This window comes from Zonotrichia leucophrys, chromosome 19 (assembly GCF_028769735.1).
Source record: "Zonotrichia leucophrys gambelii isolate GWCS_2022_RI chromosome 19, RI_Zleu_2.0, whole genome shotgun sequence".
Lineage (NCBI taxonomy): Eukaryota > Metazoa > Chordata > Aves > Passeriformes > Passerellidae > Zonotrichia > Zonotrichia leucophrys.
The window spans coordinates 6,143,213-6,168,908 of record NC_088188.1 but is presented as its reverse complement, the minus strand read 5'-3'; the positions used below and the strand labels follow the sequence as shown (position 1 = coordinate 6,168,908).

The 25,696-nt window shown below is 46.5% G+C and overlaps 2 protein-coding genes and 1 non-coding gene across 4 annotated transcripts in view; 1 reads left to right on the top strand and 2 right to left on the bottom strand.

The window, feature by feature from the left end:
* The window catches only part of CRCP (CGRP receptor component), a 33,730-nt gene extending 21,856 nt beyond the window's left edge, over nucleotides 1-11,874 (bottom strand). Inside the window, exons 1-4 of one of the 2 annotated variants that reach the window (XM_064729471.1) lie at nucleotides 11,713-11,874; nucleotides 8,761-8,797; nucleotides 6,784-6,882; nucleotides 4,573-4,667 (exon numbers count right to left, since the gene is read on the bottom strand). In XM_064729471.1, coding sequence (XP_064585541.1) covers nucleotides 4,573-4,667; nucleotides 6,784-6,882; nucleotides 8,761-8,797; nucleotides 11,713-11,720 — 239 coding nt within the window. In that variant the 5' untranslated portion in view covers nucleotides 11,721-11,874. Of the gene's footprint in view, nucleotides 1-4,572; nucleotides 4,668-6,783; nucleotides 6,883-8,760; nucleotides 8,798-11,618 lie in introns of both variants that reach the window. The other variant, XM_064729472.1, reaches the window with a different exon arrangement.
* A 47-nt stretch (nucleotides 11,875-11,921) lies between these two features.
* Nucleotides 11,922-11,992, bottom strand: TRNAG-GCC (transfer RNA glycine (anticodon GCC)). Its single transcript has one exon. It is a non-coding gene; the product is annotated as a tRNA-Gly (tRNA).
* Nucleotides 11,993-17,696: 5,704 nt separating this feature from the next.
* LOC135455889 (argininosuccinate lyase) lies at nucleotides 17,697-25,696 on the top strand. Its single transcript, XM_064729428.1, has 17 exons — nucleotides 17,697-17,755; nucleotides 18,487-18,549; nucleotides 19,754-19,948; nucleotides 20,538-20,621; nucleotides 20,924-20,980; nucleotides 21,215-21,312; nucleotides 21,910-21,987; nucleotides 22,195-22,272; nucleotides 22,416-22,468; nucleotides 22,794-22,856; nucleotides 23,020-23,134; nucleotides 23,758-23,842; nucleotides 23,991-24,050; nucleotides 24,269-24,352; nucleotides 24,551-24,631; nucleotides 24,972-25,078; nucleotides 25,456-25,696. The coding sequence occupies exons 2-17, from the start codon at nucleotides 18,538-18,540 to the stop codon at nucleotides 25,604-25,606; spliced, it is 1,401 nt and encodes a 466-aa protein (XP_064585498.1). The 5' UTR covers nucleotides 17,697-17,755; nucleotides 18,487-18,537; the 3' UTR covers nucleotides 25,607-25,696.

Here is a 25,696-nt window from a genome sequence, read left to right as displayed (position 1 = left end):
TTTATATTTTAACCAAAATCTCCTCTGTGTGTGTTGGTATTGCTCTTTTTTAATCTGCTGAACTCCCAGAGCGTTTTTCCAGCAAGAGGTCTGGGTAAGGAGAGCAGAGTGCCAAGATCCAGCACAGAGAGCTAAAAAAACCCTTCAAACATCTGTGCCTGAGCAGCAGCAAATTTATCCTGAGGAAGGGATGGCTGAGGGTTACTGGGAAAACCATGAAGGAACAGCTGGACACACAAGCAGGGCTTTGATTCCTGCTGGAAATATAAATCCCATGCTCCTCAATCACCCATGGCAGCTTTCAGTGCCTGAGTCTGGGTCTGGCTGAGGGAGGATTCCCCCAAAATGGGAAATCACAGCCCCAGTGGGTGCTGTGAATCTCCACAAGGATTCCCATTGGAAAAGCTGAGAATAATCTCAAAATCTCTTAAATGATGCTGTTGTTCAATGAGCCCAATGCTGACTTGCTGCTGAATATTCATTTTGAAAGCTCTGGAGGACACAAAAATTACAAAGCAAATCCTTCAGCCTTTCCTATTGCAGAGGTTTGTATCTGTTGTAGCTTTTGGCAGTCATGAGGGAAAATATTTTCTAGAAGGAGTGAAGATTTTCAGCTCAACACTTCCTCAGCTGTGTTGATTTAAAAACAAAAAGGGCAATGTTCCTGACCAGTTCTTTTAAAATAATAAAAATATGCAGTGATTGGAAATTTGGTTATCCCAAAATTAGACACAAGATAGGATATCAGTGGCAGGAAGCAGCACAAGCAGAGCCAGTTTTCATTGAACCATAATTACAGAACTCCAGTTTAATAAATGTTCTTTTCATGCAATGCAATTCACTCTAAGTTACAAATATGAAGCCATTCCAGCACTAAGACTGGAAAATGAGCTGCTAGTGGCAAATTCTATTTCCAAGTACAACATGGCTCACTGAACTGGAGCTTCAGCCAAAGCCTGAGGCCTCAACAAGGTAATAATAAAATTCATTCTGTGGGTTCAGAGCTGTAGTTTTAAAAATATCTCAGTTCTACAGTTTGAATTTTAGCAAAGTAATGATTAAAAACTATGGGAAAAACTGGTTTACCACACCTTAACTGTGTCAGGGAAATATCTGGCTTTGAATTTGCTCCATTTAACAAGGCAGCTTTCTGAAATGACTCTGGAATACTTGTTTGCACACACTGATGTTTTAAAAATCTTTAAAATTGATTTTTTTAAAATCTGCCTTTTAGGAAGGGGTTTTTTTTTGTGTCTGTAACACTAAAGAGACAAATCCATTAGAAAATGGATGGTAGTGTGCTAACTTGATTTTTTGAGTGGCAAAAATCAGCGGTAACAGAAGGATTTGAGACGATTTTCAGAATTTGCCAGAATTATGTTACCAATTCTCTCACAGGAGCACAGACATCACGTGCAGCCTGACATCCTGCAGGGCTGTGGAAGGAAAAATAAGAATTTCCTGGATTCCAGGCTGTTCCTCAGCTGCTGCTGTCTCCTCCCATGCACGAGCACAGCCTAGTGCTGAGGGCAGCAATGGCAGGGAATGGCACAGCCCAGGCAGGGCTGCAAATCCCGGGATTCTGCTGTAAGGAAATGGGCTAAGCCTAATTAACAGCATAAACACGCTGCTTAATTGTTTCCCCTCTGATTAGAGGTGGAGTCACGGCAGGAATGCAAAGGGCAGGGAAGCAGTTTGGGGTGAGGGGGCGCTGCTGCCCCTTTAACCAGAGTGAATTGTGTGAGGACAGACCCCAATTAACACAAATTAAATCTAATCAGCCACTGCAGAGAGCTGTTAGCAGCACAGCCAGGGTCTGAGCAGCTCAGAGAGCACATTTTGGGGGGCCTTACCCAGAAAGGAAGCAGCAAAGGGAGTCTGGAGCTCATTACTGCTGGTGGGAGGAAAGGTCATTGCAGGGATCACACAAGCAAGGTCCTGGCAGAGCAAACACTGCAAATCTTTCCTCTCTGCACACAGCTGGGATGAAATCCCTCAGCACCACCTGCATCCCACAGGATGGAAACCATCAAAGCCTTTTTATTTAATTTAACAAGAGGAGCAGTGTTGAAATGACCTTGGGTAGGAACCAAAGGCAGCTCCAAAGTGCCTGGGAGAAATCACTGCTTTAAGAGGTTTAACATAAAATGCCCTAAAGAGAAATTGCACCCCTTGTGCCCTCTGTGCTTTGGGGTGAAGGGGTTGCCTGACATTTCTGGCTTCAAATGCTGCATGGAAAAGATCAGAAAACAAAAAGTGCCACACAAAACAATTCTGAGTTTTATTCTGCAAAGCACAGAGTTGGGAAACTCTTTACCAGATAAAAGTTGTACAGGATGCTCACAAAACAAATGTGAATTTGTCACCTACACCACTGGCTGGCTCTTCACTCTCATCCTGCTGCCACCATGCACAAGGAATTATCTGGGAATAATTCTTTTGCTTCAGGGAAAGGACACACAGGATGATCCCCAGCCCCAAAGGCTCCTCAGAGCATCCACAAAAAATGGAACAGTCCAAAAGCTCATTTAAAGCTTGGAACTGTCCCAACCTTCCCAGCTCACTGAACAAGCAGCTGTGGGAAGGTGAATATTTGGGTAGAGCTTCTACAAAAGTGCTCAGCACTGTGGGACACAGAATCTGTAGCTGGAAGTTTCTCTGTCATAATTTAAATTGTTTAATATTTCACTCTAGGAGATCCCATCAAGGGGAGCAGTTGCAGTGAAGCAAACCTAAAGTGATAACACCAAGAGTTAACCCTCAGGTCCTGGTCAAATTCTACCTGAAAAAGTTTAGAAATGAGCTTTAAATATGAATAAACACTTTGATTTTTAATGGGAGTTTTACACCAATATTATTCAGTTTGTTTTACTCTGAAAAATCCTACTCTGCTGGTTCTTCCTAAACTGCTGCCCTGCAGTGCCAGCAAAGGTTCTTTCTCTTCAGAAAGGGCTGGGTTACACTTTTACCAGAAGGGAAGGATGCTCACTACTACTCAGGAAATGTTTGCTGCCAATTTTAAGACCTCTCAGTGCAATATTACCACCTTTTACACCTCTGGTATTTTTATTGCAGACTATTTTCTTTACTCCATGCTTCAAAACCTCCAGAAAATAATGAGGATACATCAATGAGTATCCTGCTGGATAAAATGAGGGTTAAACACTGATTTCCTGAGCTGGCAAAGAAAGCTCAGTTCTCCAAGCACAGTTGCAGGGCAGGATTCCCAAGGAGCAGCAGAGCTGCTGGATGTGCCTGGCTGTAGAGAGGGGGCACTGAAAGCCCAACAAAAAGCTGCCAATCTGCTCTGCACAGCCTAAAAACCTCCCTGCAGGGCCCTCAGTGTGCATTCTGTGGCACAGCCAAATGAGGGAAAAGCCTTTTTCCCAGGGGATGAACTCCTTGGGACTACAAACACACTCAGTGTCTGAAAAACTCCTCCTCTAAGTGAAGGAGGAGTCATTTAGAAGCATTAAATATTGGGGTTATTCTGCTTTACAAGTCAGGAGTGATCAGAGCTCTCCAAACAATGGCCAGCTGATTCCATTTTATTTCCATCAGGCTTCAGTCCCACTCTGCAGAGCTCCAGGAGGATTGTGTGCCTCAAGACAAGCACTCACAGAGGGGAAAAAAGCCCTTGGAGTCTTGGAAGTGCAAAGGAAATCTTTTTCTTTCCCAAAAATAACACCTGGGTGTTCAGCTCCACAGGAAACTGCTGGGGAGGACAGGGGGTGGTTGATACAATATTTAAAGAACTGAAATGTCCGATTTTCGGCTGTTTGGGTGGCCTGGAAAGGCCCGGGGTGGCCTTGGGGCAGCCGCGTTCCAAAGGAGCAGAAGAGGCTTCAGTTCTTTTCTCGGTCTCGGTGTTTATTAATTGTTTATCTAAAAGATTTTCTCTCGGCCCGACAGAGCTCTGCTCAGCAGCCAGCCATGAGCACACTGTGCTGCCCTCCGGGCGGTCACCTATCTTTATACCCAAAGTTACGTGTACAATATTTATCATTTTTCCCCAATACCTTTCACCCTTATTGCCCGGTGCACTTTTAGTAACGACCAATCCCAAAGTGCCACCATCACCACAGAAGATGGAGGAGAAGAAGAAGAAGAAGGACAGGACACGCCCCAATTCCTCCATCTTACTTCTCTAAACCCCCCTGTACAGAAATCCTAAACCCTGTGTCTCACTCTCTAATTAACCAATCCCTTCACCATTCACCCCGGTGAAACCCTCCTGTCCTCATACAGGTGTCGTCTCCTTTGTAGGATCAAAGTCCAGCCACCAGACACTTCTGGAACATTCCAGGACTCCCGAGCCCCCCAAGGGTGCTCTCGGTGACACCTCAGTGCTGAGCTGCTGAGATCCCACACTGAAATGCAGATCTCAGAGATCCTGCACTAACAGCACATAAAGATGGAAATACCCACCAGTGAAGGAAAATATGTTTGGCTGAGCATTTAAATGACATAAAATCCTTCAAATCCATGACTCAGATCATCCCACTGCCCACAGGATCAGTTTGTCAGCACTGATTGAGCTTTCACTGCTGCTCAAAGCACAGCCCCACTTACTTGGTTAATTTGTGGTCTTTCATTGCTGCCAGGAACTCCCTGACAGTCTCAGGGCTCTGGTACCTGCAGGGCGTTTTTGAGATGTACTTCAGTGTCTGCAAGGGACAGAAAGAAAATATGGATTATTTAATACATCTCTCATTACCAATTACTCATTCCACCAGTTGTTTATTGAACAAGTACTCTGAAAAGTCTCAAGAAAAACTGGACAACCAATTCAGGTTTGGAAATCAACTTTATCTGAGCTGTTCAAAGCACAAAACTGCAAGTTGAGGAATACAGGAAAGGGCTGAGTTTTAACTCTGCCTGCTAAAAAATCCCTCTTGTGTTTGTGAGACATTTGCTTGGTTTGCTCCTTGTTTGGATTCTGTCTTTAAAAGCACACAGGAAAAGCTGAATTCACCCTAAACCCAAGTTTTCATGTGCTCAGTGCCAGGAATATTCTGCCAGCCCAGAAATCTCTCTTTAAGATCTCCAATCTATCCTTGTTTTTAGCCTTTACCTGCATTTTTGGCAATTTTAAGTTGATAGAAGCAGATTAAGAGGCTTGTTATGAAATCTACAAGGGATTTTGCTATTCAAAATTAATTGAGACAATTAAACTTGGATCAGTTTTTTCCATGTAACACCTACCAACCTTAACTTTGACAGCAAAGGTTCCATTTATTTGCTTTATTTACAACAACAACATTGAGCAGGTGGATAAAAGAATTACATTACACCAAGTAATCTGAATTAAGTAAAAAACCCAATTTGTTGATAAAAAACCCCACAAAAATTGCAGTTCATAGCTGACCTTTCACTGGAAGTGACTTTAAGTCTTCCTAAATGTTTATTGTTGCTTGAATTAAACCCCAAAATGAAGAGTTGGAAATAATTATAATTTATTATTAATTTCTTTAAGCCTTGTCTGATCTTTCCAGATAAAATGAAGCTGTTATTCACCACCAGTGACTGAAATTAAATTATTATATTGTCATGTAAATTAATTATCTCACAGGAGTAATTTCTCTTCCAGGTTCATCTTTTTTTTGGCAACTTCAAATCAATGAGAAAGCCAAAAATACAGAAAAACAAAACTTATTTTATGGAGTTACTTCAGTGCCAATGGATCCAAATCTGCAGGGAGCTTGTGAGGAAATCCAAAGACAACCCTATAAAATCAAATTCTGCTTTTCTTTCACTCAAACATAGAAAATCCACCCAGAATTGACACCAAGCACCCTAGAGGTATTTAACCCATAAAATAACAAAACAATTCAAGATTTCAGGTGCATCCTGACCAAATTTACTCACAGGATCTCCCTCAGCTGTTTCCCAGAGGTGCAGGAAGAGACTGGCAGGCTCCATGAAGATTTAATTCCCATTTTTGGTAAGCCCCTATTTTGTTGAACACAAGGCTCAGGAATTACAACCTCTGTACCTTTTTCAAACAAAGGCAGAACTGAAACAAAACCAAAGCCTGGGCCAGATCTTATCCACACCAGAGGGTTCAGGGCTCAACAGAATTACTCATGCAAGCAAAGGCAAAGAGCTTTCAGCTGCCTGCCAGCCACTGCTGCCCCTGCAATTCTGCAGCTCTGGGAAGTTGCTCATTTATTTCAAATAAATTTGGATTTGTATTGTTAAGATTTGTATTAAAAGAAATGTTAAAATTCCTTCCCAGCAAGGGATGAAGTGTTTATTCCTCACCTGGCATCTAAGTGATGTTATCTGTATGGGGGGTTTGGCTTTTCTTTGGATCAAAAGCCAATTTAGATGATCTGTTTTGGCTGGGAATGATTGATTTAGTTCTGTTAATTAAAAAATGCCATGTAATCTGTGCCTCAGCTTTGAAATCATCATCTTAATTACCACATTAGGTGATATCACAAATTCATCAGATGATAGCAAGCTCTGCTCTGTGTCTTAAAAAGATGGGATTTTTAGAATTAAAAAAAATCCTAACAAAATTAAACAGCTGAAAACCAGGGGGTTTGAAATATTGAAATTCTTTTCTAGATTTTAAGAACAGCAACTGCCTAACTCTGCCCTGACAGCACAGTTACCCTACAACCACAGAAAAGTGCAGATAAAACATTTTATTATGGTTTGAATCGGGGGAAATTTGATACCAAATTATCAATACACAGCATTGCAGCTTGAATTATTGAATTATTGAATTATTGCAGCTTGAGCCAAGTGCAAATGGATTTTCCCAGTGCTGCTCACCTCATACATGATTGTGTTCAGGTTCTGCTGCCCAGAGCTCTGCTTGGTTTTGCCACTCTCCTTACGCTGCTGCTTGAGATCAGTGAGTAACTGGTACACCTAAAAATAAAAATAAAAAAATAAAAATAAAAATAAAAAATAAAAAAAATAAAAATAAAAAGGTTTAGAGCATCTGAGAGCATTTTACCTACAAATATTCCAGCAGGAAATCATAAATGAACAGGAAATTCCTACCAGACAAACAACAAAATTGTGAGGTTGTTCTGGTGGATGGACCAACAGCTGGAATGAGAAATGTTTTGGCCCCAGAGTGAATAAGGATGTAAATATTTTTTTTTAAAGCTGTGATTATTTTAAGGAGATGAATGGAACTTTTTCAGGTGTTTTGCTCCAGGTTTTGCAGTATATCCAGAGTGTCCGGTTTTTGGCTGTTTGGATGGCCTGGAAAGGCCCGGGGTGGCCTTGGGGCAGCCGCGTTCCAAAGGAGCAGAAGAGGCTTCAGTTCTTTTCTCGGTCTCGGTGTTTATTAATTGTTTATCTAAAAGATTTTCTCTCGGCCCGACAGAGCTCTGCTCAGCAGCCAGCCATGAGCACACTCCCCTATCTTTATACCCATAGTTACGTGTACAATATTTATCATTTTTCCCCAATACCTTTCACCCTTATTGCCCAGTGCACTTTTAGTAATGACCAATCCCAAAGTGCCACCATCACCACAGAAGATGGAGAAGAAGAAGAAGAAGGACAGGACACGCCCCAATTCCTCCATCTTACTTCTCTAAACCCCCCTGTACAGAAATCCTAAACCCTGTGTTTCACTCTCTAATTAACCAATCCCTTCACCATTCACCCCGGTGAAACCCTCCTATCCTCATACAGGTGTCGTCTCCTGTGTAGGATCAAAGTCCAGCCACCAGACACTTCTGGAACATTCCAGGACTCCCGAGCCCCCCAAGGGTGGTCTCGGTGACACCTCAGTGCTGAGGTGCTGAGATCCCACACCAGAGCCAATCACCAGAGCCCTTCTCACTGTTCACCCCCTCATTTTTAGCTGGCTTCACTCAAGATCCAGCCTGGAGAATTCCAAACTGACCATTCCAGAGAAATAAGACACCAAACATTCCCAGACAGGGAGAAACATGAACACAATCAGGAAAAGGAACCTGGCAGTGCTGAAATCAAACCCAGGCTGGGAGCTCTGGGAGCACAAAAGGCCAAGAAGCTCCCAGGGATGCACAGGGTGGAACCTGGTGTGTGAAACAGCCCTGGATTTACACAGCGCTGGCTCTGCAGTGCAAGAGCCACTGGGGAGAGGAGCAAATGGAAAGGGATCAGCAGCTGGAGGGAATCAATCCTTTTAAAAATCATATTTGTTTTTTTTTTTGGACATGATTTTAACAGGCAGACATTGAACACCAGCTGGGTGACAGGGTCTCCTGTTTCTCAGAGGAAATTCAGCAGAGTTCTGCCCAGATGCCTCAACACCACTCACCAGAGCTGCTCTGCTGTTTGCAGCATGAAACACCTCCAGATCCATTCCAGAACAGAATGGAACAGCTGCAACAAAAAGCAGCTTCAGCAATACAATAACACAGTTATTAAAACTGCTCCAAAAATTAAATTAATCAGCAAACCAAAATATTTCCATTACCTGGCTTAAATTAAACCAGGTAAATGAAACATTTCTTTCTACTCCCCTTAAAATGAGAGAGGAAAATACTTCAGAATAATCTCAGGACCAAACAAACAATACTAGAGCACCCATTACTAGCAAAACCATTTCCCAATCTTCTTTAAAAAGAAGATTTTTTTTCTTGTTTTGTTTTTTTTTTTTAAACCAAACCAAATGCAAGGAAGAGGAAATCCCCTGCAGGTTTTCCTGGTTGCCACTGCCAGGTTTCAGCTTCCAAAGATTACACAAGGCACTGATGACAGCCTGGAATTGCTGCTTTAAAAGCAGAATGAAGACAAACTCACCTCAAAGTTACTCAGCAATGCAGCATTTGCATCTTTTCTAAAGGGAAAAATGAAAACAGTTCATTATTATCCAAATGGAACTGTTTGAAGCTTTTCTTTGCACACTCACAGGCACTAAAAGAACTTTAAAAAGAACCCCAAGACATCTTATTTTGGTGATTCTACAGTTGCCATCTCTGGGAAATATTTTCCATGCTGTCAGTAAAATAGTGAATAAATATTGAGGATATTTTGCACAGTTTGCCCCATAAATCATAACACACTTGTACAACACACTCCTTTCACTCAGTCACCCTATTTTGCTCACTCAAACCAAATTGCTTTGCTTCTTAGGAAAAAAACGCCTCAGATTTTATTTAAATAAACACTGATGGGAAAAAGAATTCAGATTACAAGCACTATTGTCTTTATCAGTCAGGAGCACCCTGAGTATTTTAGCACCATGGACACCTGTGTGTGTATAGACATAAACAGGGTTTAATTTTTATGTGTTGTACTGAATGAAAAAAAAACCAATTTATTGCATTTCCTCTTTATTTATTCTCCCCATCTTTATGTGCCTGTTCCTATATTAAGGCTGAGTTTCCCATTTTCCATTTCCTCAGTCCCCATTAAGAATCCTTATCCAAGGCTGGCAGGGTGACTGCAGAGCATGCCTTTAATTCCTCCTGGATATTGTAAATTTATACATTTAAAGTATAAAAAGGGAGAAAACCCGCCCCAGAACATCCTCTATTCCCTGAACAACACATTCTGCTGAGCAGTCAGCAGCCACAACAACAGAAAGTTTCCATACAAAAGGAAAAAAAAAAGCTTTTCTCAGGTCTGCGCAGCAGCTTAGGAAAAAGCAAATAAAAAAAACCAACAAAAAAGGTACAATGTGATGTTAAGCACCGAGAACGGCCTGAATAGAACTGTCACGTTCATCACTTTCACATGGTAAATGCATCCACAAACTTCCACAGGTTCTAGCATTGTTTTTAAATGAAAAGGACCTTCGAAAATACGCTGAGATGAACTTCAACTTCCATTTCGCTGACCCGAGTGAAACTTCAGCAAGTGAGCTCAGGCACGCATTAGTTTTTCATTCATGTTTCCCAAACCATATGTAGCTTTTGTTGGGAGGGAAATGCGAGTCTTCAGAATGTTTGCATTCAGCGGGGCCCTACAGAAATCCCCGCGGATCAAAGACATTCTATAGGGACAATTACGGGTGGAATTCCTCGGCTGAAAGGGGCTGAAACCAACACTCGGCCATGCTGCGGTTGAGAATGAAATTATTTAAGATAATTCCTTTCCTTCTTTCCTTTTTCATTCCAATCCGCTTTGCCATTCAAGAAAAAACCTTTGTTTTGCACTTCTGCCAACGAGGCAGTCTCAAATCTTCAACAGCTCTGAAATATCAGAATTATAAATTGATCAACTTTCACAATAGAAATAAAATTTCCTTCAGTCCTGACTCACAGCTACCAATTTTACAGTCAGGAAACAAGGAATTCTCAATAATGGATTCTAATGTGTATTTTTAAGCAGTCAGCTCAACACTTTGCTTAATTTTTATGTGATTAAGACTTAAGCAGAAAGGTAAAAACTTTCATGGTAACACCAAAAATAGAAACACTTTGTAGAGTCTTTAAATAGCTCATATTTGCCCAAATTTTAGTCTAAACCAAAACACTCTTGAGTAGGGCTGCATATATAAAAAATATCTTAGTACAGGGCATCACACATTTACAAATATCACTGACACTTCATATTTTTAAGTCTGCTGCTTCACATTTGTTATATATTTAAACCACACAGTTTTCTGAGAGATCTTTTCTCTAACAACAGATAATTCTGGTAAGAAATACAGAATAATTCTGATAAGAAAAATCCACTGTAAGAACTTGGAGAGTTGAGTTGCAAAGTTTCCCTTCCAAATCAGGCAGGAGGCAAAAGTAGATTAATAAAAACTCAGTGGATGTGTAAGAAGCATCACAGATTTTTGTATTAATGCTATCAAAAGAATTTTTCTCAGTGTACAACAACCAGAACAGCTCATTTCTCTGCAGGCTGCTATTCATATTAAGACTGTCATACAAACCTGTACTTCAGCAAATGTATAATATTTTTTATCAACTTCTGATTTTCATGCTCATAGTAGAGAAGATTTAATGATAATGAAGCATCCCTGGATTACAGGGCTGCAGGAGCTCAGTGACTTTGAGGGATACATCCCAGGAGTGCCCTCACCCATTAGAGACATTAAAATTAAATGAAAACTAGAAATTTAACCAGCTCCACAGAACTCGTGAGATTTGAAGCTTCAAAACAGGTAAAATCTTATTGTTTTGTGCCCAAAACACACGGTAAGAAGGCCTGAAAGAGCCACCAGCCAAAATTCTGCCTCTCTTATTGTGTTTGCAATGCTGGCACAAACTCCTCAGGTTTTTTCCTTCCCCAGCATTTCCAGCTCCTACACAAAGCTCACAGGAATAATGAAAAATTCCCATTTTGCCTCTCACAGGGCAGAGGGGACAGGAGGGGACAAGAGTGAGATGCAGGCCGAGCCACGCTGCCTTTCACCCCAACACCCTATCTGACAGGAATTTTCATAAAATAAACCCTTCTGACATTGAGCAGAACTCACTGCTGGGTGCAATAAACCCCTCATGGATTTATTGTACCCTCACGGATTTATTGTACCCTCACGGATTTATTGTAACCTCACGGATTCATTGCACTGTCACACCCCTCACGCACAGACCGACGCGGATGTGCCCCCCTGCCCCACACCACATTCAGATGTGCCCACACACACCCCACGCCCACAGAGAAACACCCACACACCCCATAGAGATTTTCCCCACACAAACCCCGCTGAGATGCCCCGCAGCCCCGCTGTGGTGACGGCAGGGCGGCTCCGAGGCCCGGCCGTGCCCTGTGCTCCCCCCTCAGGCCCTTCCTTACACCTCCATCTTGTCCTCCCCGGCGCGGCCTCCTCGAGGATCCTCCCGCTATCCCCGGGCAGCCGCGGCCCGGCGGGGCACGGCGGGGGAGCAGCGGGCCGAGACCCGGTGGAGCTGAAGGAGGATTTGGCGGCCGCGACGGAAGCGGAAAAGGAAGGAGAAAGAAGGAACTTGAAAAAAAAAAAAAAAGTGAGGCGGAAAAAAGTCGACTGCATTGGCCGGGAATCGAACCCGGGCCTCCCGCGTGGCAGGCGAGAATTCTACCACTGAACCACCAATGCCAGTGATGAAGACGTTGCTCTCACCGCGCCTTTTGTCCGTATATCAGACAGAAAATGGTTTAATTTTTCTCCGAAATCACCCAGATTGGCAATTAGCCGCTGTTAACTGTGACAAAGGCAAAACAGCATCGCGAAAGTACTTTCAAATCAAATCTTTAACCACGTACGGAGTGCTGCAGGGCTGAGGTAGTTGTGTAATACTCCTGTTGTCTTTTAAAGCACACATACATCAAATTCATCCTCACCGGGTCTCCCCCAGCTGTCACCGTGATTCTTTCCCATCTAAACCATGTGCTATCAAATTTTCCAACTGCTCTTTTCACCCTTAGTAAAACCAGTGAAACTTCAATGGGTGCAAACAGCTAAAAATCCTAATGGCAACAGCAAGGAAAATTACCTGGCCAGGGAAATATTAATTCCTTCATTTTGATATTATCTCTCAGGGAAAATTTCATATGCAGACACAGCAACTCTAACTCCCTAAGGAGTGTCACACAGATGGATTTGCTTGCTTGCAGCTGGGATTTAAGATTCTTTTAGGGATTTGGGGAACTGAATGTGTCCCACAATCTTTGTGCCCACAATCTTTGCCTTTCAATTCCAGCACAAAACCCACCAGCCACTGTTTTCTCCCTGACCAAACCAGACAAAATTAAACCTTTTCTTCTCCTTGGGGTGTTGCAAATTCTAAACAAATTCAGAGCAAACTGCTTTAGGAACAGTCTCCAGTGCCAGGACAGTGGGCAAGGAACATCTCCCAGTTTTCCAGAAACTTCCATCACCAGACATAGAAGTACCAGGCAAAATTGAAAAGCCAACTGCAAAGGCTTTTCAACCCTTTTAATTTGAAAACTCCTAAAAAATTTTTGGTGGGGCATGTGCACCCATCGCACACAGATAGAAATTTATTTATACCTCAGAATAATTTATTGTGGAATAAAATGAGGCAGGAGAGAGCTCTGCGAGCTGCGGGTGTGACTCAAGAGCACAGGATGTGATGGATGCTGCCCCTTTTTCATGGCAGGATGAACTGGCCTTGTCAATTGGCCAAAAGTTAAATTATTACATTTATTTCCACCCTTTCCCCAAAATTTCACTTTTCTGACATGTTTTTCCCATCCCTTCCCCAAAATTTCACTTTCTTGACACATTTTTCCCACCTTTTCCCCAAAATTTTACTTTCCTGACATTTTTTTCCACCATTTTCCCAAAATTTCCCTCCCCTGACACATTTCTTCTATTCTTTCCATAAAATTTCCCTTTCCTGACATGTACTTTCCACCTTTTTCTCAAAATTACAACTTCCTGGCACATTTTTCCACCCCTTCCCCAAAACTTTGCCTTCCCAACACATTTTTTCTACCATTTCACCAAAATTTCACTTTCATGCCACATTTTTTCTACCATCTCACCAAAATTTCACTTTCCTGACACATTTTTCCATCCTTCTCCTAAAATTTCACTTTCCTGGCACATTTTTCCACCCTTTCCCCAAAATTTCACTTTCCTGACACATTTTTCCACCCTTCCCCAAAATTTCAATTCCCGCACATTTTTTTTCCACCTCTTCCCCAAAATTTCACTTTCTTGACACATTTTTTCCACCCTTTCCCCAAAATTTCACTTTCCTGACACATTTTTCCACCTCTTCCCCAAAATTTCACCTTCCTGACACATTTTTCCATCCTTCTCCTAAAATTTCACTTTCCTGGCACATTTTTTTCCACCATTTCCCCCAAATTTCCCTCCCCTGACACATTTCTTCTATTCTTTCCCTAAAATTTCCCTTTCCTGACATGTTTTTTTCCACCTTTTTCTCAAAATTTTACTTTCCTGACGCATTTTTCCACCCTTTCCCCAAAATTTCACTTTCCTGACACATTTTTCCACCCTTTCCCCAAAATTTCACTTTCCTGACACATTTTTCCACCCTTTCCCCAAAATTTCACTTTCCTGACACGTTTTTTCCACCCCTTCCCCAAAACTTTGCCTTCCCAACACATTTTTTCTACCCTTTCACCAAAATTTCACTTTCCTGACATGTTTTCCCACCCTCTCTGCAAAATTTTACCTTCCTGACACATATTATCTATCCTTTGTGAAAAATTTCACTTTCCTGACACATTTTTCCCACCTTTTCCCCAAAATTTTACTTTCCTGACACATTTTTTCCACCCTTTCCCCAAAATTTCACTTTCCTGACACATTTTTCCACCCTTTCCCCAAAATTTCAATTCCCTGGCACATTTTTTTCCACTCTTTCCCCAAAATTTCACTTTCCTGACACATTTTTCACCCCTTCCCCAAAATTTCCCTTTCCTGACAAGTCATTTCCCACCTTCTCCTCAAAATTCCACCTTCCCGACATTTTTCAACGCACCGCAAAGACTCAGCTGGGGATGAAGGACCGCAACACAAACACTTCTCTTTTTTTATTCCCAACACCTTTTTCTCCCCTGATAGAGATTTCCTAAACCTTTCCCAGTGCAGAAGGAACCCAAATGTGGCTCAGCTCCATCTGAAAGGGAATATCAGGAGAGAAGCCACGAGGTGAGGAGGTCGCTTGGGCCTGAAGTGCTGCTCTGTAGGTGGCAGACAGTGATGCTGCCCCATCCATGGGGAATGCAGACATGGGTTTTTCCAAATGTGCTTAGCATGTCAACATTTTAACGCTGTGATTGTTGCTTGGGGAGAGAGGGGCCTCTGTTAACTATTGAAAGCAGGGGGCCCAGCACTTGCTGTTGACAGCAGATCTGCAGGGTATTTGTGTTCTTTGTCATGAAAGATGTTTACTGTGTTCAGCATTTCCCCCTCAGCATCCTATGGTGGCTATTTTTTTTTCTTTTTTTTTTTTTTTTGGTCTTTTACGTTTAAAAATTAGTTAAAAAGCAAAGTTGGGGTTTTTTGGAACAAAAATATGTCAGCAGGGCTCTGTGTCAGCCGAGCTGATGGTGCATGTTCAGCTCATGGAGATGTTTTCTTTCTCCAAAGCAAAAAGACAGCTAAAAAAAGATGTTTTTAACAGAAGGTGCACTGTAGATGTTTCTGCCATCCTTTTCCTTCACTGTCCTGTGGTGAAAATTGGAGTTCCGGAACCACCAAAGCTCCTTTGGAGCTGCACTCCCTCAGCATTGCACTCTCCCAGCAAAAAAGTGAAATAGAGGCTGATTGATTACAGAAGTACAATATTTGAGATAATATTTGAGGTAAAAGTTCAGATATTTGAGAATATCTGAACTTTTTCTTTGTATTTCTGTTGTGAAAACAATGTTTGAGATAATATTTGAGATAAAAGTTCAGATATTTGAGAATATCTGAACTTTTACTTCACAGTCCTGTGGTGAAAATTGGAGTTCCAGAGCCACCAAAGCTCCTTTGGAGCTGCACTCCCTCAGCATTGCACTCTCCCAGCAAAAAAGGGAAATAGAGACTGATTGATTACAGAAGTACAATATTTGAGATATTTGAGATAATATTTGAGGTAAAAGTTCAGATATTTGAGAATATCTGAATTTTTCCTTCGTGTTTCTGTGGTGAAAACAATGTTTGAGATAATATTTGAGGTAAAAGTTCAGATATTTGAGAATATCTGAATTTTTCCTTCGTGTTTCTGTGGTGAAAATTGGAGTTCCAGAGCCACCAAAGCTCCTTTGGAGCTGCACTCCCTCTGCATTGCACTCTCCCAGCAAAAAAGAGAAATAGTAGAGAGAGACTGATTGATTACAGAAGTACAAATAAAGTTCAGATATTTGAGAATATCTGAATTTTTCCTTCACAGTCCTGTTGTGAAAATTGGAGTTCTGGAACCACCAAAGCTCCTCTGGAGCTGCATTCCCTCAGCATTGCACTCTTCCAGCAAAGAATACTAGAGAAAGACTGATTACAGAAATACAAATAAAGTTCAGATCTTTGAGAACATTCAAATATATTTAATTAAATTTCTCTGTGCTGCAGAATTGGCAATTTACTCTCCAGTACTTCTTTTCACCTCAAAAAGGGAAAATATTGGGAATGATTTGCCATCCCCTGTGCCAGAAAGGAAAATAAGTGGGAGACTTTTCCTTCAGAACTTCCCCAGTATTAACTGTGGGATGAGGATTTTGAAGTTAATCTTTCTGGTTCAAATAAATCACACAATGATGGGAAATTTGGATGGATGAAATGATGGATTTGTTCTGTTTCCAAACCAGAACAAATGGAGAGGACAGTAATGAGAATGCACTTCAGTTTGCATTAGAAAGTATATTTTGCATTGCTGTTTTACTGTTTTCCCCTCAAAAAAAGTTCAACTCTCCAGCTCCAAGCTTCCTTAAGAAATCCTATTTCTTCAATGTTCATTTTTAAGTTGAGGAATTCTGCTTGTATTTTGGTTTACTTCCACTCTCATGATAAAAATATTAATCTACATCCTACATTGATTATGATAGAGAAAATATAATTATTGCCTGTTTGAGCTAAAAATAAAGAGTGAATTCATAATTTCCTAGACACACACTGGGGCAGGAGCTGAGCAGAGCACTCCAGGCCAGCTAATCCCTGGGAAGTTTGTTAAATCCACAGAGGCACTGCTGACAGATCCCATGTGGATGGAATATCCCCTGTCACATGTAATATCAGACACAGGCTAGCAAAATCTTATTTACACCCACTCACTCTAGTTATAAACACAGGGCTGAATGTTTTCACAACACATTGGCAATCTCCTGACAAAGCCCACAGTGAGGACAAGGATACTTGGAAAAGGTGGAGAAGACAAGAAAGGTGGTAAAAATGAGGGATTTCACAAGAGGAAACAGGAATGTAAAAGAATTGAGAACTGTTTCAGTTTCCCAGTGGAAAAAGGAAAAGGGGATAAGTTGTAGAACTGAGAGAGCAGTAGGAAGGTTTAAGGGAGGAAAATCCAACAAAAACGTGGATGAGAAAGCTGGAATATGTTCATGAGCTCTATGAAAGGTTTGGACAATGTGCATGGAAAAATATTGCACTGCAGGAGCTCACTTGGAGACAGCAGCAAATACTCAGCTTTCTGTGGAGGGGCTGCAGAAAATGCTCTGAGGAGTTAATGAGAAATTCGTGCTGAGCCCCAGCTTTGCTGCTCTGAAAGATCCCTTGTGCTTTCCATCAGTCACTTCATTCCATGATATTCAGGAATTGAATTCAGGGTGTGATGGGTTTAATACAGAGGTTATTGCCACAAGTACAACTCCAAGCCCCACAGCCACTGCCCGAGGCTCTCAGGTGACCCCACAACCTGGGGACAGCAGGGGAGCCCCAAATCTGGGGCTGCAGCATCTTTCCAGGTGGGGTGAGCACTTTCATCCATGCAGAGATGGGAAACAACAAGTGCTCCCATCTATTTTTTGTGTTTGCTGGGTGTCCATAGGCACAGAGCACTGGATCGGTTCTGTTTATATTAAAGATTGCTCGTTAGAGGGGTGTGACACAGCGAGATTCGCCATTCCCAGCGAAGCATTCCAAGGCTGTTCCTGACCTGTCCAAGCTCAGCAGCCACACCGGCTGAGAAGCACCACTCGAGCATCCCTCCCAAGCCTCGCTGTCCAAAGCACCCCCTGTGCCCGAGCAGCGCAGGGGTGGGAAGGGACACGGGGGACACGGGGGGGACCCGAGCGGGGCCGGCCCCGGGCACACCCCGCCCAGGCGGGGCGGGCCGAGCCGCCGGCCCCGAGGCGAGGGCTGTAAAAGCGGGGCAGCGGGGCCGGGGAGCAGCGAGCCACAGAGCGGCCGGGGCTGCGTGCGGAGCAGGTGAGCGGTGCCCGGGGAACCGGGAGCGCACCGGGAGCGGGGCAGGGAGCCGTGCCCCGGGGAACCGGGAGCGGGGCAGGGAGCGATGCTCAGAGAACCGGGAGCGCACCTGGAGGCCGGAATTGGAGCGCCGGGAGCGGAGGCGATGCTCGAGACGGGAGCGCACCTGGAGCGATGCTCGGGGAATTGGGAGCGCACCGGGAGCGGGGCAGGGAGCGATGCCCGGGGACTTGGGAGTGCACCCGGAGCAGTGCCCAGAAAATTGGGGGCGCACCGGGAGCGGGGCAGGGAGTGATGCTCAGGGAACCGGGAGCGCACCGGGAGTGATGCTCAGGGAACCGGGCAGCAGGAGCAGGGAGTGAGGTCCGAGGAACCGGGAGCGGGACAGGGAGTGAGCCTGGAGAACCGGGAGCGCACCGGGAGTGATGCTCAGGGAACAGTGAGCACTCAGGGAGCGGTGCCCGAGGAACCGGGAGCGGGGCACGAAGTGATGCCCGGAGAACCGGGAGCACACGGGGAGTGATGCTCAGGGAACCGGGAGCGCACTGGGAGTGATGCTCAGGGAACCGGGAGCACAGGGATGAGTCAGGACGGAGCGGCACGAAGTGATGCCGGAACGGAGGCAGGAGTGATGCCAGAAGGACCGGGAGTGTGCTAACGGGGAGGCAGGAGTGTCCGGGGAACCGGGAGCGCACACGGCGGCAGCTGAGCATCTCCTCGCTGTCCCGCAGGTTGCACCAAGTGCCAGGATCGCTGCACAAACGAGCAAAACGTCGTCCGAAATGGCAGCCGAGGTGAGGGGGATTTGCTCCGTTTGAAACGGGCGGGATCAGCATCCCTGGGAGGGTTCAGGAAAGGTGTCCGTGTGGGTTAGGGGTGGGCCTGGCAGTGTTGGACTCGCTGATCTTGGAGGTCTTTTCCAACCTTCATGATTCTCAGAGTGGTTTTCACGGGTTTTCAATGGAGAGGGGCACAGGGAAGGTCTGTGCTGCAATAGCCCACAGTCCCAGCTCTGATCCCGGCAGTGAAGATGCTCCTGGACACCTCATCCCACCCCAGCCCTTCCCTCCAGCAGCACCATTCACCCCCTGTCCCCTCTGCCCATCACGGCGGCTCCAGCCAGGAGCTGCCAAACTTTGGTTTTTCCCCCCATTTCCCTCCTGCGGACAAACTCAGAGCTCCGGCACTCCGAGCCCTCATCCTGCCCCCCCAGGCTCCCTCCTGCCCTTCCCTGCGCCAATCCCTGGGGAAAGGAGCCGCTGCTGCCGCTCCCTGCCCGCTGTCCATGGTAGCTCCGCTGCCCGCCTGGCGCCGCGCACCCGCCCAGCCCTTCCGGGGCTGCTTTGGGGTTTTCTCTTCCCTTTGCATCTCATTGGAACATTTGGAACACTGAAAGGCACCCAGGACTCCCTTTCTGCAAGCTGCTCCTTTGCGGGTTTTATCCTCATTTTACACGACAACGTCGTGGGCGCTGGAGCTGCTTCAAACGGTGACTGCAGACACTTTGTAGTTACAGGGGTGGCTTAGAGCGTGTGGCTCGTGCTGGCCCACAGCTCCTTGCCAGCTGAATATTTCCTTCCAGTCTCCCTAAAAGAGTGGGATTTTTGTAGTATTTCAAGGATCAGAGAACAGTTTTCACTATATCCCTGACTCCTTTACCTTTTAATTTTTTTTTTTGTCGAAGTCCATCAAAGGTTCAGAGATCAGCAGCTGCCTTAAAAGACAGTTCCGTGCTGGTCTTGCACCCCACACCCCGATGTTTATTTTCAGAGAATCCTGCAGAATTCAAATATCTTGGAGGATCCCCAAGCCATACCTGTAACCTCAAGGGATAAATTCTAGTGAGGGTGACATGCTCTGAGTCCAGGGGTTTGCTGGTGTAGACTGAATACAACCATTGCTGAGATGCTCCTCAGTTTTACTCTGATAAGGATGACATGAAGAGATTTTTAGGGGGTATATCCATAAATCTGTGTCTCTTCCCTTCATTTCTTGCAGGGGGACAAAATGATGGCAGGAAGGTTTGTGGGGAGCACAGATCCCATCATGGAGATGCTCAGCGCTTCCATTACTGTTGATCAGAGACTGTCTGAGGTGGACATCCAGGGCAGCATGGCTTATGCCAAAGCCTTGGAGAAGGCTGGAATCCTGTCCAAGACTGAGCTGGAGAAGATCCTGAGTGGTCTGGAAAAGGTATTTCTTCACTTCACAACCTCTCATGTGTGCTGGAATGAATCTTTCCTTACCTGACAGCATCTTGCTGTATTAAAGAATGCTTTTAAATGTCCTCGTGTGCTCTTCAGACTGAGCAGGCACTAGGAAATCATTTCAGTGGGAAGTAAGAACATCCTTACATCCTTTTCCTGCTGGCACGTGGAATTTTGAGTCTGGCTGCCCAGCTTGGCAGGAGGCAAAGCATAGCAGGTGTAGGGGGGAAGAGGAGGCAGCAGAGAATTGCTTTTATAAAATATCCATTGGTGTTGCTCCCCACCCTGGACAATGGTGAGTCTGTGCAATGTTCTATAGGAAAAGCTTTGTGGATGATGCTAAAGAAATCACTGATATTTAGGCTCAATTTTTCCTTGCAATGCTTAAATCCTTCATAACACTGCAGGGTTATCATGGATAGAGAGCTGAATCCCACCAACAGTGTGGAATATCAGAATGCAGTGAGCAGCCTGAATGCCAGAGTTTGCATGAGACTTCTGGGAATGCCAGGAGCTGGGATTTGCTGGGGACACTCACAGCCCCAGGGTAACTGTGGTGTTTGTGCTGTTTGCAGATCTCTGAGGAATGGTCCAAGGGAGTGTTTGCTGTGATCCAGACTGATGAGGACATCCACACTGCCAACGAGCGCAGGCTGAAGGTTTGGCCCCTCCAGCCTCTTCTTCCTCACCCTCTGCCTGACATTCAGGGCTTGTCCCTCTGTCCCTCTGGGAAATCCCTTCAGAGCTGCAGGCACTGAGCCCCCCGGGCACAGCCAAGGTCTCCAAGCCCCTTTTGGGGCTGTACAAGGCCAGAACCCAAAGCTGCCCTTCCCCAGAGCACATCCCATGGCTCCTCACAGGACCCTGGAGCTGAGTCCCTTGCAGGCAGGGAGATGTGCTCCTGTGCATTGTCCTGTTCAGAGCACAGAGATGCTGACAGAAACCCTGCTCTTGTCCTCAGGAGCTGATTGGAGACGTAGCTGGGAAGCTGCACACTGGCAGAAGCAGGAATGATCAGGTATGGACAGATTATTTTGTTTCTCCTTTTGTATTCCTCCTCTACCTCACTTCAGGAGAGCTCAGCCCAGAGTGACCTCCAGAAATCTTCTTGGAGAGCCAGAAATGCTGACATGACCACAGAAATACAACCAAATGATGAGAAGAAGACACACATTGCCATCACACAGGACAAGGAGGGGTTTGCCTTGCTGTCACTGCATTTGTGACATTCTCTGTGGCCAATCCCCCACAGGTTGTGACTGACCTGAAGCTGTTAATGAAGAATTCCCTCTCCATCATCTCCACACACCTCCTGCAGCTCATTAAGACCCTGGTGGAACGTGCTGCCATGTGAGTCCTTTCCCTCAGTCCCTGTTTTCCATAACTTTGGCTTTTTTGGGGGCAGGAGACTCTTTGGTTTGTCCTTTGTCTGACCCCACTGGGCAGCAGCAGGGTGTCCTGTGCAGGGAGTTCCAGCCAGGCACGTTGGGGTAGCCCAGGGGACACAGCAGCCCCATTTTCTCTAGAGTTCACCTCACAGAAACTTTCCTCATCCCTCAGAGAAACTTTCCTTCATGCCTGGCAAAGGAGTTGAGGTGGGAGCTCCACACAAGATTTTGCAAGGCACCAAACCCATCTGAAGGAGTGGAAAAAAGGATTCTGTAGGAGAAAAAGCTCAGCTGTGTTAGCTCCCTGTCTGGCTCTGCTCCTCACACTCCAGACCTGGGGTGGGCTGGGGAATCCTTGCCCAGAGGAGTTGCTGCTCCAGGCAACTTTCCAGGAGGCCCAGGGTGGATTAACCATTATGGAATACCTAAACCCAGTATGCCTGGTTTGAAGGAGCAGCTAAAGCACAACACAGGCTAAAGATGCTCAGTTTGTGACCTTGCCAGGAGCTCTGCTGTGTCCCTGTCCCTGCTGCTCACCTCTCTGTCCTTCCCCTCCCAGAGAAATCGATGTGATCCTGCCTGGCTACACCCACCTGCAGAAAGCTCAGCCCATCCGATGGAGCCAGTTCCTGCTCAGGTGAGCTCCTCCCACCCTCCCCACCCTGAGGGCTGCTGACAACCCAGAGGGAGCTCTGCAGGCTGGAACAGGAGCTCCCTGTGTCCCCTGGCTCTGTCCAGGCTCCTCATGAGGGGGATCCCAGGCTCCAGGCATGGCGGGATGATGGCTGGAGAGGACAGAGCCATTCCCTGCCTCACGTGCTCTCTCCCCCCTGTCCTTCCCCAGCCATGCTGTTGCTCTGACCCGTGACTCTGAGCGCCTGGGAGAGATAAAAAAGAGGATCAATGTCTTGCCTTTGGGAAGGTAAGATCTACTGTTTGTGTGATCATTTGGCCTTGCTTTGCTCTGCAAAGACTTCAGGGGTGCCTTCCCTGCTTCCCAGAGCTCAGCTTTGCATGGATAGGAAAGGAGAATTGCTTGATTTCTGGTTCTTTCTCCCCTTGCAGTGGAGCCCTGGCTGGAAACCCCCTGGAAATCGACAGAGAGCTGCTGCGCAGTGGTAAATGTCATCCTGGGCCTGAGGGGCATGGGAGTGCCTGGCACAGCTGGGAGGGAGGGAATGGCACCACAGTGCCCCATCCTGGAGCCAGAGCCTTTCATTTGCCAGGATTTGTGCTGCAGAGACAGGCAGTGCCAGGGAGGTGGGAGGAAGAGCAGCCCCTGCTGCACTCTGCCTGTCTGGGATCATAACAAAACCCCACTAAATGTGTTTGTGTTGCTGGAACTGCTCCAGGGCTCACAGTCACCTCCTGTGGGGCAGCCTGGGGCATTCAGGCTCCTGCCAGGGCCAGTGTGAGCTCCTGTGTCCATCCCCTTCCTTGCAGAGCTGGACTTTGCTTCCATCAGCCTGAACAGCATGGATGCCGTCAGCGAGAGGGACTTTGTGGGTAAGCACAGCCAAAGCTTCCAGCACGGGGGGAGGCAGCTCCTGACACCTTTCCAGCTCCTTTCCTTAATAAGGGACTGAAATGTAGGAAGTAAAGCCCCAATTAGAGATCTCTGGCTTGTCCAAGCACCTTTTCCCCTCCTGATCTCCTGCCTTCCCTGCAGTGGAATTCCTCTCTGCTGCCACCCTGCTGATGATCCACCTGAGCAAGATGGCCGAGGATCTCATCATCTACAGCACCAGCGAGTTTGGCTTCCTGACCCTCTCTGATACCTACTGGTAGGTGTTTGGTCTCTGGTGAGGGATTCTCCTGAGCTGCCCATGCTGGGTGAGGCAGTGCTTGGGCTCTGTCTGTGCACGAGGCTGACCCAGCACCAAGAGCCTGGCACAAAGGCAGCCCCAGGGTGAATATTCCTCAGCAATGGGCACTTATTTGTCATTCTGGTAACTTAACCAAGTTTGCATTCACCAGCAACTCCTGTCCAGGACCTGCTGGCAGAGAGAACTTCCTCCTGTGCTGGGAATGCTGCCAGAGCCCTTTCTTGCCTGGCTGGGTTTGCAATCCCAACAGACTCCTTGTCTGCAGGGTGGCACAGCCACAGCCCTCCCTCCCTGAGATCACTTAGCCTGGCTTGCTGACACCACCTTTGCAGTGGCTTGGAGGGGGAGCCCCCTCCTTTCTCTGTCAGAGGTGGGACAGTGTGGGAGCTCCAGTCAAGGTGCAAACCAAAGGCTTTGCTGTGGGAAACATGAGAAGCTCAGCACCCTCAGTTCACTGATTTCCTACACCCTTGACTGAAGTACAAGGAAAGGGGATTTAGAGGTTCCTTTCAGAGGGCAGGAACAGGGATTTCAGCCTGAGGGTTTTGCTCACCAGTGCACTCCCCACACCTTCCCTGCAGCTCTGGCAGCAGCCTGATGCCTCAGAAGAAGAACCCCGACAGTCTGGAGCTGATCCGCAGCAAAGCCGGGCGAGTGTTCGGCCGGGTGAGCCCCAAAGAGGAGGAGGAGGGAGAGGAAGCTGCTCCTGTTGGGGCTGAGCAATCTCCTTCTTCTTGCCTTTGTAAAGAGCTGTGGGTTCTGGGGCTGTGCTTTGCTCTGTGCTCACTCCCAGCCTCTCCTGTTCCCTCTGCAGTTGGCTGCAATTCTGATGGTCCTCAAAGGACTCCCGAGCACCTACAACAAGGACCTGCAGGTAGAGCCCTTGTTCCTCTCCACAGCATCTCTCTGAGCAGACACATCATGCCCTGCCCTTGAGCTGTCCCAGCACTCCATTTCTGTGTGCTGGTGAAGGGGCTGAGGGAGGGGATGCTGCAGGTGACCCCCTGAGTGCCTCTGGGATCACATCCCTGCTCTGCCTGTTGGGCTGCACCAGGCTGGCTCAGAGCCATTTCCATCCCTGTTCCACCACAGGAGGACAAGGAGGCTGTCTTTGATGTCATTGACACCCTGAATGCTGTGCTCCAGGTTGCCACTGGAGTGATTTCCACCCTCCAGGTAAAGCTTCATCTTTTAAGTATTGAACATGGAGCACATTGTGTGAGTAACACAGGGGACAGGGCTCCAGACTGGTCCTAAAGTGAAAATTCTTCAGTGCCTCACCCACACTGCTCATTTTGGTCCCTCTTAGAGCTAATGTGTCCCAAGGATGAGCTGATGGTAGATAACATCTCCCTCTGCCCCTCCTTTCTGCAGATCAACAAGGAGAACATGGAGAAGGCACTGAGCCCTGAGATCCTGTCATCTGACCTGGCTCTCTACTTGGTTCACAAAGGAGTAAGTGCCAGAGGGAGAGCTGGAGCTGGGAGTTCTGTGGATGCAGAACTGCTCAGTGAGGAGCTGGGATGAGCAGTCAACAACCACGAGAGCTGAAAACACATCCTTCACATGCATCTCAAGCAGTGCTACCTGGGGGACTTCAGAGTCATTTACACCCAAATTACTTGATCATAATTTATTCCTAAATCCTCCCCTCTTCCACCCCAGCACTGCCAGATTCAGCTTGCATTGCCCTAAGGGAAAACAGGCCAGCTGAGAAAGTAGCACATCCATTTTCCTCGTGGAAAAGCAGCCCAGCTGCCTGGGCACTGAGTGCCACCTCTGCTTGCCCCTGCAGATGCCCTTCAGACAAGCCCACATTGCTGCTGGCAAGGCCGTCCACCTCGCCGAGACCAAGGGCCTCACCATCAACAATCTCAGCCTGGAGGACCTGAAGAGCATCAGGTTTGTGCCTCTGTTATTTCCCTTCCTTGGGCTCAGCCTCCCTGATCTGCCTTCCCCAAAGTGCCTGGGTTGGGCAGCACATCAACATCCTCCTGTCCTGAATGTCCCAGGCTGAAACACTGGAGGGGGACAACTCCAGCAGGGAGGAATGGGCATGGGCAGGGGCAGGAGCTCTTGGGAGGGGCTGGGAGACACCTCTGCCCTGAGCAGGAAGCCCCCAGAGGGGTTTGGCTCTGGAGTTCCTTGGTGAGCTGGTATCAGCCAGCAGCAGCTCAGGAACGTTTTCCTTGGGGAAAAGGCTCCGTGCTCACTCCCTCAGCCTCTGCACGGGCTCTGGGCACGGGGAGCAGCCCCTGAGAGCCCCCCTGTGCCCCCAGCCCCCTGTTTGGCAGCGACGTGGCGCAGGTGTTCAGCGTGCTGAGCAGCGTGGAGCAGTACACGGCCGCGGGCGGCACCGCCAAGAGCAGCGTCTCCGCCCAGGTGGAGCAGCTGCGGGAGCTGCTCAAGAGGCTCAAGGAGCAGGCTTAGAGTGTGGGGAGAGATCCCGTGCCTGCAGCAGAGTGCCTGTGCCACTGGTCTGGAGTTAATAAACACTGGGGTGTCTGTAGTTCACTGAAA